The sequence below is a fragment of the Sphaerodactylus townsendi genome, linkage group LG01, assembly GCF_021028975.2.
Source record: "Sphaerodactylus townsendi isolate TG3544 linkage group LG01, MPM_Stown_v2.3, whole genome shotgun sequence".
NCBI classification, from domain to species: Eukaryota; Metazoa; Chordata; class Lepidosauria; order Squamata; family Sphaerodactylidae; genus Sphaerodactylus; species Sphaerodactylus townsendi.
In genome coordinates this window covers 20,737,301-20,749,808 of record NC_059425.1, presented here as the reverse complement: position 1 = coordinate 20,749,808, position 12,508 = coordinate 20,737,301, and the positions used below count along the sequence as shown (strand labels likewise).

Sequence of the window (12,508 nt, the reverse complement as noted above, 5' to 3'; positions counted from 1 at the left end):
TGTGACTGAATCATTGGGGGAAGAGAGATTTAAACCCTCTACCTGGTACTGTTTTCACATTAGAAATACTTTTTCCTTGAAGTCCCCAGTATAGAAAACGGTCTTTCTGCTACAGCCGGTAGCATCTTGAGGAAATCTTTGTCTGGTCAATAGTGCTGGAGGAAAAGGTTAAACCTTTCTTTCTGCTTATGCCGTGGCAACATCTTTCTTCCTCTTCTGGAGGATGCTTTTTAAAGCATACAAAAAGACATCAGAAGAGTAGAGATCTCCTTCATAACCCTTCGTTAAACTGGCAGAATTTTAACATCACACTCCGGGGAAGAATTCCGACCCCGACAATTAACCCTTTTAATCTCCTCAAAGGGGACACTATTAGAGGCTATGGTTTCCTTTGGACAGGAATCAGGAAATTGGGACTGCTCTGCTAGTTGGGGGCAGTTCGGAAACACAAAGTCACTTCATCCTGAAAATGTCTCTTCCAGGTTGTGTCCATTAATCCTTTACAAATTTTGCTGCCCTTTACAACCTTGCATGGTGACAGATTAAAGAGGGGGGGACCTTACTTTGGACATTATTGATTCATAGATTTGCTCTTAAATAACTACACCAGAAACCCTTTTCTGGAGTACAAAGTGGGCAGGAAACGGAAATCTGGCTTTCATGCAGCATAAAGGAGAAATAGTCATGTAGAAATGTTAGGTACTAATTGATAATATAGGTTTAAAATAAAATATAATTGTAAGTTTAGAAAGTCATAAGCCATAAGTCAAGATAAACTTAGATAGAATAATAATAGTATTGCTAAGAAAAGAAAATGTTATGCCACAAAGTGTTTAGTTATTCAAGAAGAGCCTTACACTATCAGTATTGAATTCAATTTGTCTGAGATGTTGGAACTACTACTGTAAAAGCCATGACTTAAAATCTGTCTTTGGAGAGTATTTTCACAGGGAAAAGGGCCTCAAGGCTGATATAAAGTTTTGCAGGTGTTCTGCCTACTTAACTTCTGTGGTTAACTGGAGACAACACATAACCATTCTGTCTCTTGATAAGACATCAAAAGTGTTAGCTTCACTGTACCCTGTGAACTTGCATATAGAAGTCTGGCTGAGGTCCAATAATCTTCAGTTTAGCAGAATTGACCAAAAGTAAACCCTGTGGCGTTGTGGGTTTTCCGGGTTGTATGGCCATGTTCCAGTCGCATTTTCTCCTGACGTTTCACCTGCATCTGTGGCGGGCATCTTTAGATCCTCTGAAGATTCCAGCCATAGATGCAGACAAAACATCAGGAGAAAATGTGACTGGAACACGGCCATACAACCCAGAAAACCCACAACACCCTAGTGATTCTGGCCGTGAAAGCCTTCGACAATACAGTAAACCTGTAGCTGAATATAAAATCTAGCCACCTTTGCATTTCTTATGTGACGAACTTCAAAGGACTTGGGAGGCTTTTATCAAAAGGTTGGCTGAAAGTGTCAAACTGTGGTGATGGATATGATTGGGTGATCTCTGTTTTGCAATAAATAGAGCAGGGGTCTGCAACCTGCGGCTCTCCAGATGTTCATGGAGTACAAATCCCATCAGCCCCTGCCAGCATGGCCAATTGGCAGGGGCTGATGGGATTTGTAGTCCATGAGCATCTGGAGAGCCACAGGTTGCAGACCCCTGAAATAGAGGAACGGGCAGAGCTTTCATTTAGACTCCCACTGGAACAGGAGAGAAGAATTGTCTTTGCAACTCTTCAATAAACTTTTCCTATTTTTTGAAACCTTAGATCTGGAGCCTGGATTTAAAATGATCTCTTCTGAAAAGATTGGGTGTCACAGACTTCTTCTTCTCTTCCACAGACAGATTGTTTCAACTTTATCCGTGTCCTAGTACAGCTGAACAGCACGCACCTCTACACCTGCGGGACATATGCTTTCAGCCCCACCTGTGCTTACGTTGTAAGTGTCTGATGGGTCAAACGTCTACAGATGTGATGGCAGATTGAGCTGTACACAGGATTAACTGCATTTAGTTGTTGGATTTGAGTGAATACTCTAAACATTTGCTCAAAAAGCATTCCCAGTTTGTTGTCTCCTAGAAGAGAATGCCTCTTCTGAGATGGAGCCTGTTACAGTTAGCATGTCATTTCTAAGAAAAAGCATTCTCCTTTCTCTCCCGTGAGGGAATACTTCTTCTGAGATGGTATCTGCTCTAGTTTGTATGAGGTTATCTAAGAAGAGACATTCTCCTTTCTCACCTGTGAGGGAATATTTCTTCAGAGATGGTGTCTTCGGTAGTTTGCGTGACATTGTGCAAGAAGAGGCATTCTTCTTTCTCACACAGTAGAGAATGCCTCCTCAAGATAGTAACTCATAAGCTCTTAGGCCCTTTCTGCATGGGCCAATAAACCCGGGTGGGAGGTGGGTTACATGAGCCCGTCCTTGCCCCAGGCCGTTCAAACAGCCAGCTGTGTGAATGGGGTGCATGCCTTCGCATGGAGGCGTGTTTTGGTTTTGGTTCCTGGACCGCCCCCAGGGCCACGTTATGGCCTCTTCCTGCAGGTGGGAGCCAAGGGCTGCGATTCTCTAGTTTGATCACAGCCCCTGAACGTCCCTCACAGCCGCAGCCGCTCGATCGGCGACAGCTGTGAGGCACGTTAAAACGAAAGAATCGCACAAAACATGATTCTCGTTTAACCCGCCTTGCGGCCCATAGCGTGAGTGAGGTTAGACCCGTGTTAGGGGTGGGAACCGTGCGAAGTTCCTGCCCAACACGGGTTTTATCCCGCCCTTAACCCGTGTTTATTGACCCATGCGGAAAGGGCCTTAGTGACTCATCTGCCTCCTAGCTTCCATGCCGCTTCGCATCGCCACTAGAAAATCGCTTCTCCAAGAGGCCACTTCACTTTTGTGACAAATAACACGTCATGAGCCCAGCTCCTGGGGAGGAACGGGCTGGTTCTCACAAGGGTACAGCGCAGTGCAGTGGCTCAGCCACTGAGCTAAAATCAGAAAGCCAGTGGTTCAGATCTCACCATTGCTGCTCTTTCTCAGCTCCCCGCTCTCAAAATAGGGGTAATAGTATAAAAAAAGACCATAATGGTCCCTAGGTGACCTCGAGCTAGTCACTATTTCTCAGCTTAACCTACCTTGCAGGCACATTGTGAACTATAATGTTGTGTGCAAGGGGAGAACCAGACATAGTTCCTTTAGTGAGCTCCTTGGGAGAAGGGTAGGATGAAAAATTGAATGAATAAATCAAGGGACTTCGTAATAATGATACTTGGCATTTATGTACTGCTATGAGAATGTTCTTAGAACTTGGAATGTGTCACATCAATCCTGTAAAGTAGATCAGTATTCTCCTCCTCCTGTTGCCTAGGCCCATGGTGGCGAACCTATGGCACTCCAGATGTTCATAGACTACAATTCCCATCAGCCCCTGCCAGCATGGGAATTGTAGTCCATGAACATCTGGAGTGCCATAGGTTCGCCACCACTGGCTAAGGCGGTGAGAGAGCAGCTTCACAAAGGCCGCCTGGATTATCATCCCAAACAGAGTTCTGCCCCTTTGAGTCCATTGACATCAAGAGACGGACATGGTTGTATAAATCAATTTGTCAGATCAAACTGTCTCACTTAGCGTTTGGTCAGATCATAACACTTGGGTTTGTGTTTTCTGTATAGCTAACCATGTTCCCAAACAAAACACACAGGATTAACTGCATTAACATTCTGTTCCTCATATTCCGCCTGCTCCTGACATCGAAAAAGCACGGGCTGGGCTTCTGGGCCTGTGTGAGCTCTTGAGAGGCAAGCAGGGTGACCGTCTGAGGCAGTGCTGACGTTTCCTGCCTGCCGCTTTCCGTTTCTTTACTCTATCCCTCAGTCTCCGGATGATTCTCTTTGCGACACTCATCAATCCCTTCAGGTCCTTTCCCGGCCTCTGTGGCTCTGTCCTCTTCCTCCTGTGTCTGCTCTTGTGCATCTGTGACCACAGAATTTACTCGAGCATATTGCGCCCACAGTGAATTTACTGACGGAACTCGCGAGAACTGGGAGCTTCATCCTCCAAACCCCTGACTCCAGTGGTGGGATCCAAAAATTTTAGTAACAGGTTCCCATGGTGATGGGATTCAAACAGTGGCGTAGTGCCAATGGGGCTGGGCGGGGCATGATGGGGGCGTGGCCGGGCATTCCAGGAGCGGGGCATTAATAATTTCTCTGTTACTGTAAAAAACTCTTACTGTAAAAAAAAAGTTCCTAATTTCCAGCTGGTATCTTTCCGTCCATAATTTAAACTCATTATAGCAAGTCCTATCGTCTACTGCCAACAGAAACAACTACTTCTCCTCTAATTGACTGCCTGTCAAATAATTAATACTTTCAAATACTTAATTTTGTTTCTAGAAATCAAAAGAAGGATACTTTCCTTAAACAAGGAACTTTACCATATTTCTAAAACATGTTTTTAAAACAGGCCAACAGGGAGAATTATCCCGTTTTCTACCTTCGCTAACCAGCCACATAGGAAACAACAGGACTTTATGATTTTTGGACCTAATGGAATTTCTAACGGAAAAGCAGACCCAATTAGTAACCCCCTCTCTGCACACACACAGATAATTAGAACCCACTCTCGGGAACTGGTGAGAACCTGCTGCATCCCACCTCTGCCCGACTCTGACCTTCACACAGTCTTTATCTGAGGGAAATTTCTTAGTGGGAATTTTCTTTCCATCTCCTGACAGTGGGCTTAGAAGGATGGCAGTCTACTGAGGATTGCATTGCTGGTGAAGCAGAGGTGAAATTTGAATGTGGGACTTCCTTGGTTCGTGGCCTCTGTGATGAGAGGACACGCTTCATCACCAGTTTTCACTGTGTGGTACCTTCCCACGAAAGAATCCTGAGATTTGGTGGAAAGGTTGGAAGCGTCCTTAGGAGGTCTTTTCTCCCTCACGCAGCATGTTTAAATCAGTTCAAAGCTGAGGTGTAGATGTGACTCCCATCCGGAACAAATAAAACAGATGCTGTCACTAAAAGACCAGGAGATACTTCTCAAACCCTTTGATATTCGGCAGCCAGAAGGAATGCTGAATTGTGTCAAGGATTTGGGATGCTCCAGAAGAGATTATTATACTGTGGTGTAGTGGTTAACGCGTCCGACTTGGATCTGAGAGCCCCAGGGTCAAATCCCCACTCATGGAAGTTTGCTCAGTGACCCTGGTGTCACTTTGTCTTAGCCTGACCTGTGTCACAGGGTGGTGGCCAGGATAAAATGGAAAAATGGCGTTGTAAACCACTTTAGTTTCCCATTAGGGAGGAAAGAGGGATATAAATCTCTTAATAAAGAGCTTGGGTTTTGTAGGATGGCTGCATATTCACCCTGTTTCTCCTCCGTCTTTCCCTGTCTTTCTTTTTTAAGGAACTGGGTGATTTCAGCCTGGGGACGGATGAAAGCGGACAGCCGCTCTTCCAGAAGGGGAAAGGCCTGTGCCCGTATGATCCTAACTACGACAATACAGCCATTGTTGTGGGTAAGTTAAAAGGCTGGTGGTGTGGGTTGAAGGTCTGACTCTGCTTGCTGTGTGCATATCTTCAGCCATAACATGTTTTCAACTAGTGGAAAAGCCCAGAAGGCGGCTGCTGCTGCTGCTTCCAGCACCAAGAGAGACAGCACCAAAAAACCCTGCCGTAATTGCCCTGCAATAACTAGTTAATTGTCCTGAGCTGCTCGGAGGAAAGGCAGGATAAAATGTACTAAATAAATTAAACGATGTACTAAATAAAGTAAACAGTGCTCACTTCTGTAGCTGGAGGTGAGGAACGGCAGGCTGCCTTACTCTGTGGCACCGCAGTGTGTGCTTGTGGTATGTGTGTGTTGACACTTGGGGCTATGGATCCACTTCCCGTTCCAAGATTAACTTCTAGATTGCCTGGGGATGAAGACGGAGCCTGGTAGGACGAGAGCTGTAACAGCTCACATGAAAAATGTTAACATTGCATCCTCAGGAGGCACAGATAGGGACTGGTGCCAAAACGTAGGGATTATACCCGAGCAATGGGAGCAGTTAGAATGTATTAATTAATAGTCTTTGGAAGAGCCCTCCTGTGTTTCTGCGTGAGTCACAGTTCTTGGTGTGGCATCTTGATTGGAAGGAGGCAAGTCCGATCTTGGAAGCTAGGCAGGGCTGGTGCTCAGATGGGACGTCACCGGAGAGGACTGGAGCTGCTATAAGGAGGAAAGCAGTAGCAAATCACCTCTGCTCATCTCTTGCTTTGGAAAACCCCATTGTCTTGGGGTCACCACCAGTTGGTTGCAACTTGCCGACACACAGTTGTTATTATTTTGAGTTGTTGGGGCAGGTAAATGGAGCTGCAATGTGATGAAATGGTCAGAAAGTGGCACGCTGAAGGGATAGATTCAGTGACCTATACCACTGTATTTCTACCAAACATTATAAGTAGGCTTCAGCATGGTGTAGTGGTTAAGAGCAGGTGGATTCTAATCTGGAGAACTGGGTTTGATTCCCTACTCTTCCTCCTGAGTGGCAGAGGCTTATCTGGTGAACCAGATGCGTTTCCCCACTCCTACACATTCCTGCAGGGTAACCTTGAGCTGATCACAGTTCTCTCTGAATTCTCTCAGCCCCACCTGCCTCACCAGGTGTCTGTTGTGGGGAGAGGAAGGGAAAGGAGCTTGTAAGCCACCTTGAGTCTCCTTACAGGAGAGAAAAGAGGGCTATAAATCCAAATCCTGCTTCTTCAGATCGGTACACCACTTACCATATCATTGTTTTTTGTTTCAGCTCTGAGACTTCTGTATTTTTCTGATTTCTACAGCCCAAACTTTGTTGTATTGCTCATTGGATATGCCATACTGTTGATTGTACTTGATTTACTCCATGTAATCCACCTTGGGTCTCAGGGAAAATGGCGGACTATAAATAACCTGAATCAGTAAATAAAAAAGGCAAGGCCAGTGTAGTAGTTTGGGCTGAGGTGCGGCAGGCAACCTCTTTGGAAGGCGAGCACCATCAGGAAACCAGCCCCATCCCTGGTAAGTAAAGACAACTGAAGCATATGGAATAATCTTCTGTTCTTCCTCTGCTCCTCAGATGGAGAGCTTTACACAGGTACTATGAACAACTTCCAAGGCAATGAGCCCATCATCTCTCGTACCCTGGGCAACCGAGTCGTTCTGAAGTCCGATTTCTTCTTTACCTGGCTGAATGGTAAGGGCACAGTCTGAACTGGGGCATTATGGGAATAGGGAAGCCCCTCAGCTGCCCCAGACTAGTATCCAGCAGTATTCCACCAGCCAGCTTGGTCACCTAGGCAACCAATTTGCCGGGTACCCAGATAAGATTTCCAAGGCAACCGGCAGTTCCCCTGAGGATTTCCACCAAAGGGGCCGTGACCTGCAGGGCAAAGAGCGTCCTCAGCATCTGTTTTTATGTGGCTCTCTCCTAGCTGATGCAGCCTTCGTGGCTTCGTTCAACATCCCCAGCCCTCCAGATGACGACAAAGTCTATTTCTTCTTCTCGGAAACGGGCGAGTATGACTTCTTTGACAAAATGAAGGTTTCCAGAGTGGCTCGGGTGTGCAAGGTGAGACGTGCCAGAAAGGTTTACTTATTGCTGTCTTGTCTAATTTTTTGCCAGGCCTTGGCACTGATTGTCATCTGAGCAAAGGGGCACTGACGATGCTTGTTTTGTTTTGATTTGGGGGTGCTTCCAAGAAGGGAGTTTTCATTATCCCTGGGAAGCGATGCCCTGTGATCTGGCTGTTGGTAGCCACCAGCATGTGAAAAATGGAGGTGAGAGCAGCGGAGGAGCACCTGGAACGCTCTCACCCATCATAATTTCCAGCAGCTTCCCGACTTTCTATCACACCCAAACAAAGGTCTCAGTATGCATCTTTGTGGCTGTGTTCTCTCCTTTAGACACATGAATGCAAAAATAAACACGCTTTAATAGTCATGACTGGTTTGGTCCTGCATAGATAAGATTTTACTCATGTGTTGATGGAGGCAGGGTGTCCTCTGACTCTGGTTGGGTCCTCCCTTCCAGAAGAGGAAGAAGAGTTTGGATTTATATCCCCCCTTTCTCTCCTGTAAGGAGACTCTAAGGGGCTTACAATCTCCTTGCCCTTCCCAGCTCCCCACCCCATCAAAAACCCTGTGAGGTAGGTGGGGCTGAGAGAGCTCCAAAGAACTGCGACTAGCCCAAGGTCACCCAGCTGGCATGTGTTGGAGTGCACAAGCTAATCTGGTTCCCCAGATAAGCCTCCACAACTCAAGTGGCAGAGCGGGGAATCAAACCCGGTTCTCCAGATTAGAGTGCACCTGCTCTTAACGACTACACCACACAGGAGAGGAGAGGAAGAGAAGAGTGATGTGAAATCCCTTCTCCCAACTGAGGCCTACGGGGTTGGGGGATAGTGAGGGAGCTTGTGGGGAGTGGAAAGTGTCCAGCATACGAAGGAACAGAGCCCGACAGCATCCTATTTGGAGCTTTTTAGTGTAGAAAGAAAAGGATGAACTGGAAGGGAGATTTTGTAAAATTAATGAAAAATGCTGCAGAAGCACGGAAAGAGACTTTGAAACTCACTGCCACAAGATGGGGTGGTTGCTGCTAAATGAAATGGATTTTTAAAAAAACAGGATTGAATAAATCCACGGAATATACTTGACGGCAGGGAAGGGAGGTGGCACGCTGTCGCCTGATCTCATCAGGTTCGGTACTTGGAAGGGAGAGCATCTAAGAGGACTCTTAGAGGAGGGCAATGGCAAACCACCTTTTCCTCTCACTTGCCTTGTAAACCCCTCACTGAGGTTGCCATTAGTTGCATGCGACTTTGATAGCACTTTACCTGCATATAGGTGAAGAGACGGTGACTAGCCTCAGCTAAACGGAACCTCCCTATTTGGAGGCAGTCTATCTGAATTCCAAATTCCAGAGCAACCCGAGAAGGCTGCGACCTGTATTCCGTGCGTGGAAGCTGCTGCCATGAGTTTTAGGGCAAGGCATACACTAGCCTCCCCTGTTAATGGGAGAGGCACAAGTCTGACCTTGGGACTTTGCACGTTTGCCCTGCCGCAAGTGGACGGTTTGCGCCAGATCCTTGCTTTCTTGCCCTTTCCAGAATGACGCCGGAGGAGACAAAGTGCTTCAGAAGAAATGGACCACCTTTCTAAAAGCTCAGCTCTCCTGCTCCCACAAGGGGGAATTTCCATACAACGTCATCCAGCACATCGTTGCTATCTCGGAGCCGGGAGGCGGCACTGTTTTCTACGGCATCTTCACTTCTCAGTGGTAAGCCAGGGGACCTGTTGGGGTGCTGGGCTTGACTTGTGTGCGGTAGGGCTAGCGAGAGCCCTGGACAAAGATTCCCCTTGGGTTTTCTCTTCGTGCTTCCTAGATCTGACCTAAACATCCTCTGAAAGCAAATTGTATAGCATTACAAACAGGCTAATTAATTACGTCTATATCGATTGCGCTGTGTTTTTCCCCCCGCTCAAACTTTCCATGTTTGTCTTGCTCTCTGGGGTTAGATGGGTGGCAGCCCCCAAGAAGACCTTCATGGTCATAGCACCAGAATGATGAAAACTCCCTTCCCAAGGACATTCGTTTGTCCTCTTCTGCCAGCGAATGAAGACTTTCTTTGTTTTGTCTGGCATTCTTTCAGCGATCTCTCCTTTCTCCCTTGTGTTTTAATTTGAAGAAGAAGAGTTGGATTTATATCCCCCCCTTTCTCTCCTGTAGGAGATTCAAAGGGGCTTACAAACTCCTTTCCCTTCCCCGCTCACAACAAACACCCTGTGAGGTAGGTGGGGCTGAGAGAGCTCCAAAAAGCTGTGACTAGCCCAAGGTCACCCAGCTGGTGTATGTGGGAGTGCACAGGCTGATCTGAATTCCCCAGATAAGCCTCCACAGCTCAAGCGGCAGAGTGGGGAATCACCTGGTTCCTCCAGATTAAAGTACACCTGCTCTTAACCACTATACCATTTGCTGCCTTCTGTTTAGTTATACACACACACACACACACTGTTTTGAATTGAATTTTATGATGACAAGCCTTTATTGGCATATAAAACAGGACAAAATTTAAAAACAAAACAAGGTTAAGAAATACAGTTAAAATTACTAATTTCCAGTATAAAATTTGCAACAGTTTCACAAAAGAGCACATCAGAGCTGTTCAGGAGATTGGGTATCTTATAACACTCATGCCACTGAGAACATTGCAAGAAAATGGAATTCATGTATTTCATGCGTATCTTATTGTATTTAGGGCATAGAAACAAAGAATGGTCAAGTGTTTCAACCATAGTCATATCACATGAACAAACTCCTTTAGAACGTTCCATATTCTTAAATCTTCCCTCCATTTTTTATGATGAATTTCATTAATTTGAATTGAATTTTATGATGTGTTTTATTATGCTGTTTTAATTGTTAGCCACCATGGTGGTCCTAACTGGGCAGAAAGGCGCAATAAAAATATTGCAGATAAATAGTAATTAGAAATATTTCTGCCTTCTCCCCTTCTTTTGGGACGCTTAGGTCAATGCGTGTCTCCCTGTTCACAGTCTTCCTGACACCCCTGTGAGGTGGATCAGCCAAAGTATGACTGGGCCAAAGTCTCTTTTTCTCTCCACTAACAAATAACTACTGAGTGTCTTGCTGCAGAGGTCTTGCCCGCTTCCCAGAGCAACCCATCCCCTTGGAAAATAGTTCCACCCTGCGAGTGGTCTGTGTTGGGGAAGGGGTTTCCCTGAGGCTGACCTCACAGAATCTGGTCTTGGGTGGAGTCCCAGAGGCTGTGAAGTCATAAGAATGCAAAACCTCGCTGGGTGTGTGCAGTTAGTTTCAGATCTAGCTATGCAACTAACTTGTTACATCTGTGTGCAGGCGGAGGGGAAATCTGCAGAGCTCAGCGGTCTGTGTCTTTGACTTTGAGGCTATCAAGCAAGCCTTTGAAGGGAAATTCAAGGAGTTCAACAAGGATTGCTCACAATGGATGACCTACAACGGGCCAGCGATTGATCCCCGTCCTGGCAGCGTGAGTATTTCTTCCAGCCCTAATGTCTGGGCAGTGCTAGGGAGTGCACACACTGCATGTGCACAGCACTAGTGTGGTCAGATTTCATTTCAAACCTGGTTCTCCAGATTAGAGTGCACCTGCTCTTAACCACTACACCACGCTGTAACCAGCTTTAAAAAAATTAAAGGTGAGAATAACTAGAAGTTGGGTTCTGTGACCAGTGGCACTTCCTTCCCTTTTCCCAAGGAGGGGCAGGACATTATGAAAGACCTCTCTGTCTTCTGAGATTTCACAAAGTTTGAGCCAGGGTTTGGTAAGATTCAGTCCAGGTGCCTGTTTTATTGATTCCTTTATTTTATTAAAACATTCATATCCCACCATTCATATCCCACTTTAAGGTGTCGGTCATCATTAAAAAGCATCACAGTTCATCACAGTTCATAACTGCAAATGATACAAACTCCTAAAATATACCTACAGTGTATAGGCCATAAAAGGTTTCCACAGCTAGGCCGTTTCCGCACGGCCACGCTGGGGGGTGCGTCGGTGTATACAACGCCGACACACACACCCTGGGACTGTTCACACAAACGGTCCGGGTAAAGGCAGGGAAGACGGCGCTGCGCCGTCGTCCGATCGACGTACCTTCCCTGCAACCTTCTGGCGCGTTGCCCAGGCCAGGGGACACGCCCCCCTGCCCTGCGCGACTGCTCTGGTCGCAGGGAAGGTACGTCGATCGGGAAAGGGGTCACTTGCTCCATGAAATATTCCTGCAGGTTACAGTTTTGTCATAAAGTTTTAGTTACTTTTGTGCAGGAGTTGGACAGCTTTCCAAAGCACGCATTCAGCACACAACCCTTGCATTTATGTTCCTGGTCACATTAAGGATGTCTTTTTACAACATTGTGTCTCTTCCTACAGTGTTCGGTTGGCTCTTCTGCAGACCGGGCCCTGACGTTCATTAAGGAGCACTTCTTGATGGACGAGAAGATTTTGCCTGACAAAAATCAGCCTCTCCTGGTGAAGCAGAATGTCCTGTACACTCGGATTATGGTCCACCAGACCTCAAACATTGTCGGGGATCCGTACATTGTGATGTTCTTGGGAACAGGTATGGCTTTTACTGGTGTGGTAGAACACTTTGTTTAATTTGACATTTAGAGAACCACAAAGGTTGAGCAGGAAACCCATATCTGTCTGTCTGTCTGTATCACAAAATGAACAGATTTATTATCAAGTGCACACAGTAATAATTGATTAAAAACACCAGGCCTGTAAACCAGGCTACACCTTGAAAGTCAGTCAAAACTGTAACGATTCCAAACACTATTGATGAAACATGTCAGTGGCTGACAAAGGACCAGGTGGTCTTTTGGCTGATTTACATCCCCATCTGACGGACCGAGCACCTGTCCGCGGCCATGCCGGCCTGCTGCTCCCAACGAGGTTTCCTGGCAGCATGGAGGCTT

The 12,508-nt window shown here is 46.3% G+C and overlaps 1 protein-coding gene across 5 annotated transcripts in view; it reads left to right on the top strand.

Annotated features, from left to right (window-relative positions):
- SEMA4A (semaphorin 4A) overlaps window positions 1-12,508 on the top strand; it is a 108,051-nt gene that overhangs the window by 84,062 nt on the left and 11,481 nt on the right. For all 5 annotated transcript variants that reach the window (XM_048512983.1, XM_048512993.1, XM_048513003.1 and 2 more), the window contains 7 exons: window positions 1,851-1,949; window positions 5,416-5,527; window positions 7,109-7,225; window positions 7,464-7,600; window positions 9,138-9,307; window positions 10,907-11,057; window positions 11,961-12,150. In XM_048512983.1, the coding sequence (XP_048368940.1) occupies window positions 1,851-1,949; window positions 5,416-5,527; window positions 7,109-7,225; window positions 7,464-7,600; window positions 9,138-9,307; window positions 10,907-11,057; window positions 11,961-12,150 (976 nt within the window). The remainder of the gene's footprint in view (window positions 1-1,850; window positions 1,950-5,415; window positions 5,528-7,108; window positions 7,226-7,463; window positions 7,601-9,137; window positions 9,308-10,906; window positions 11,058-11,960; window positions 12,151-12,508) is intronic.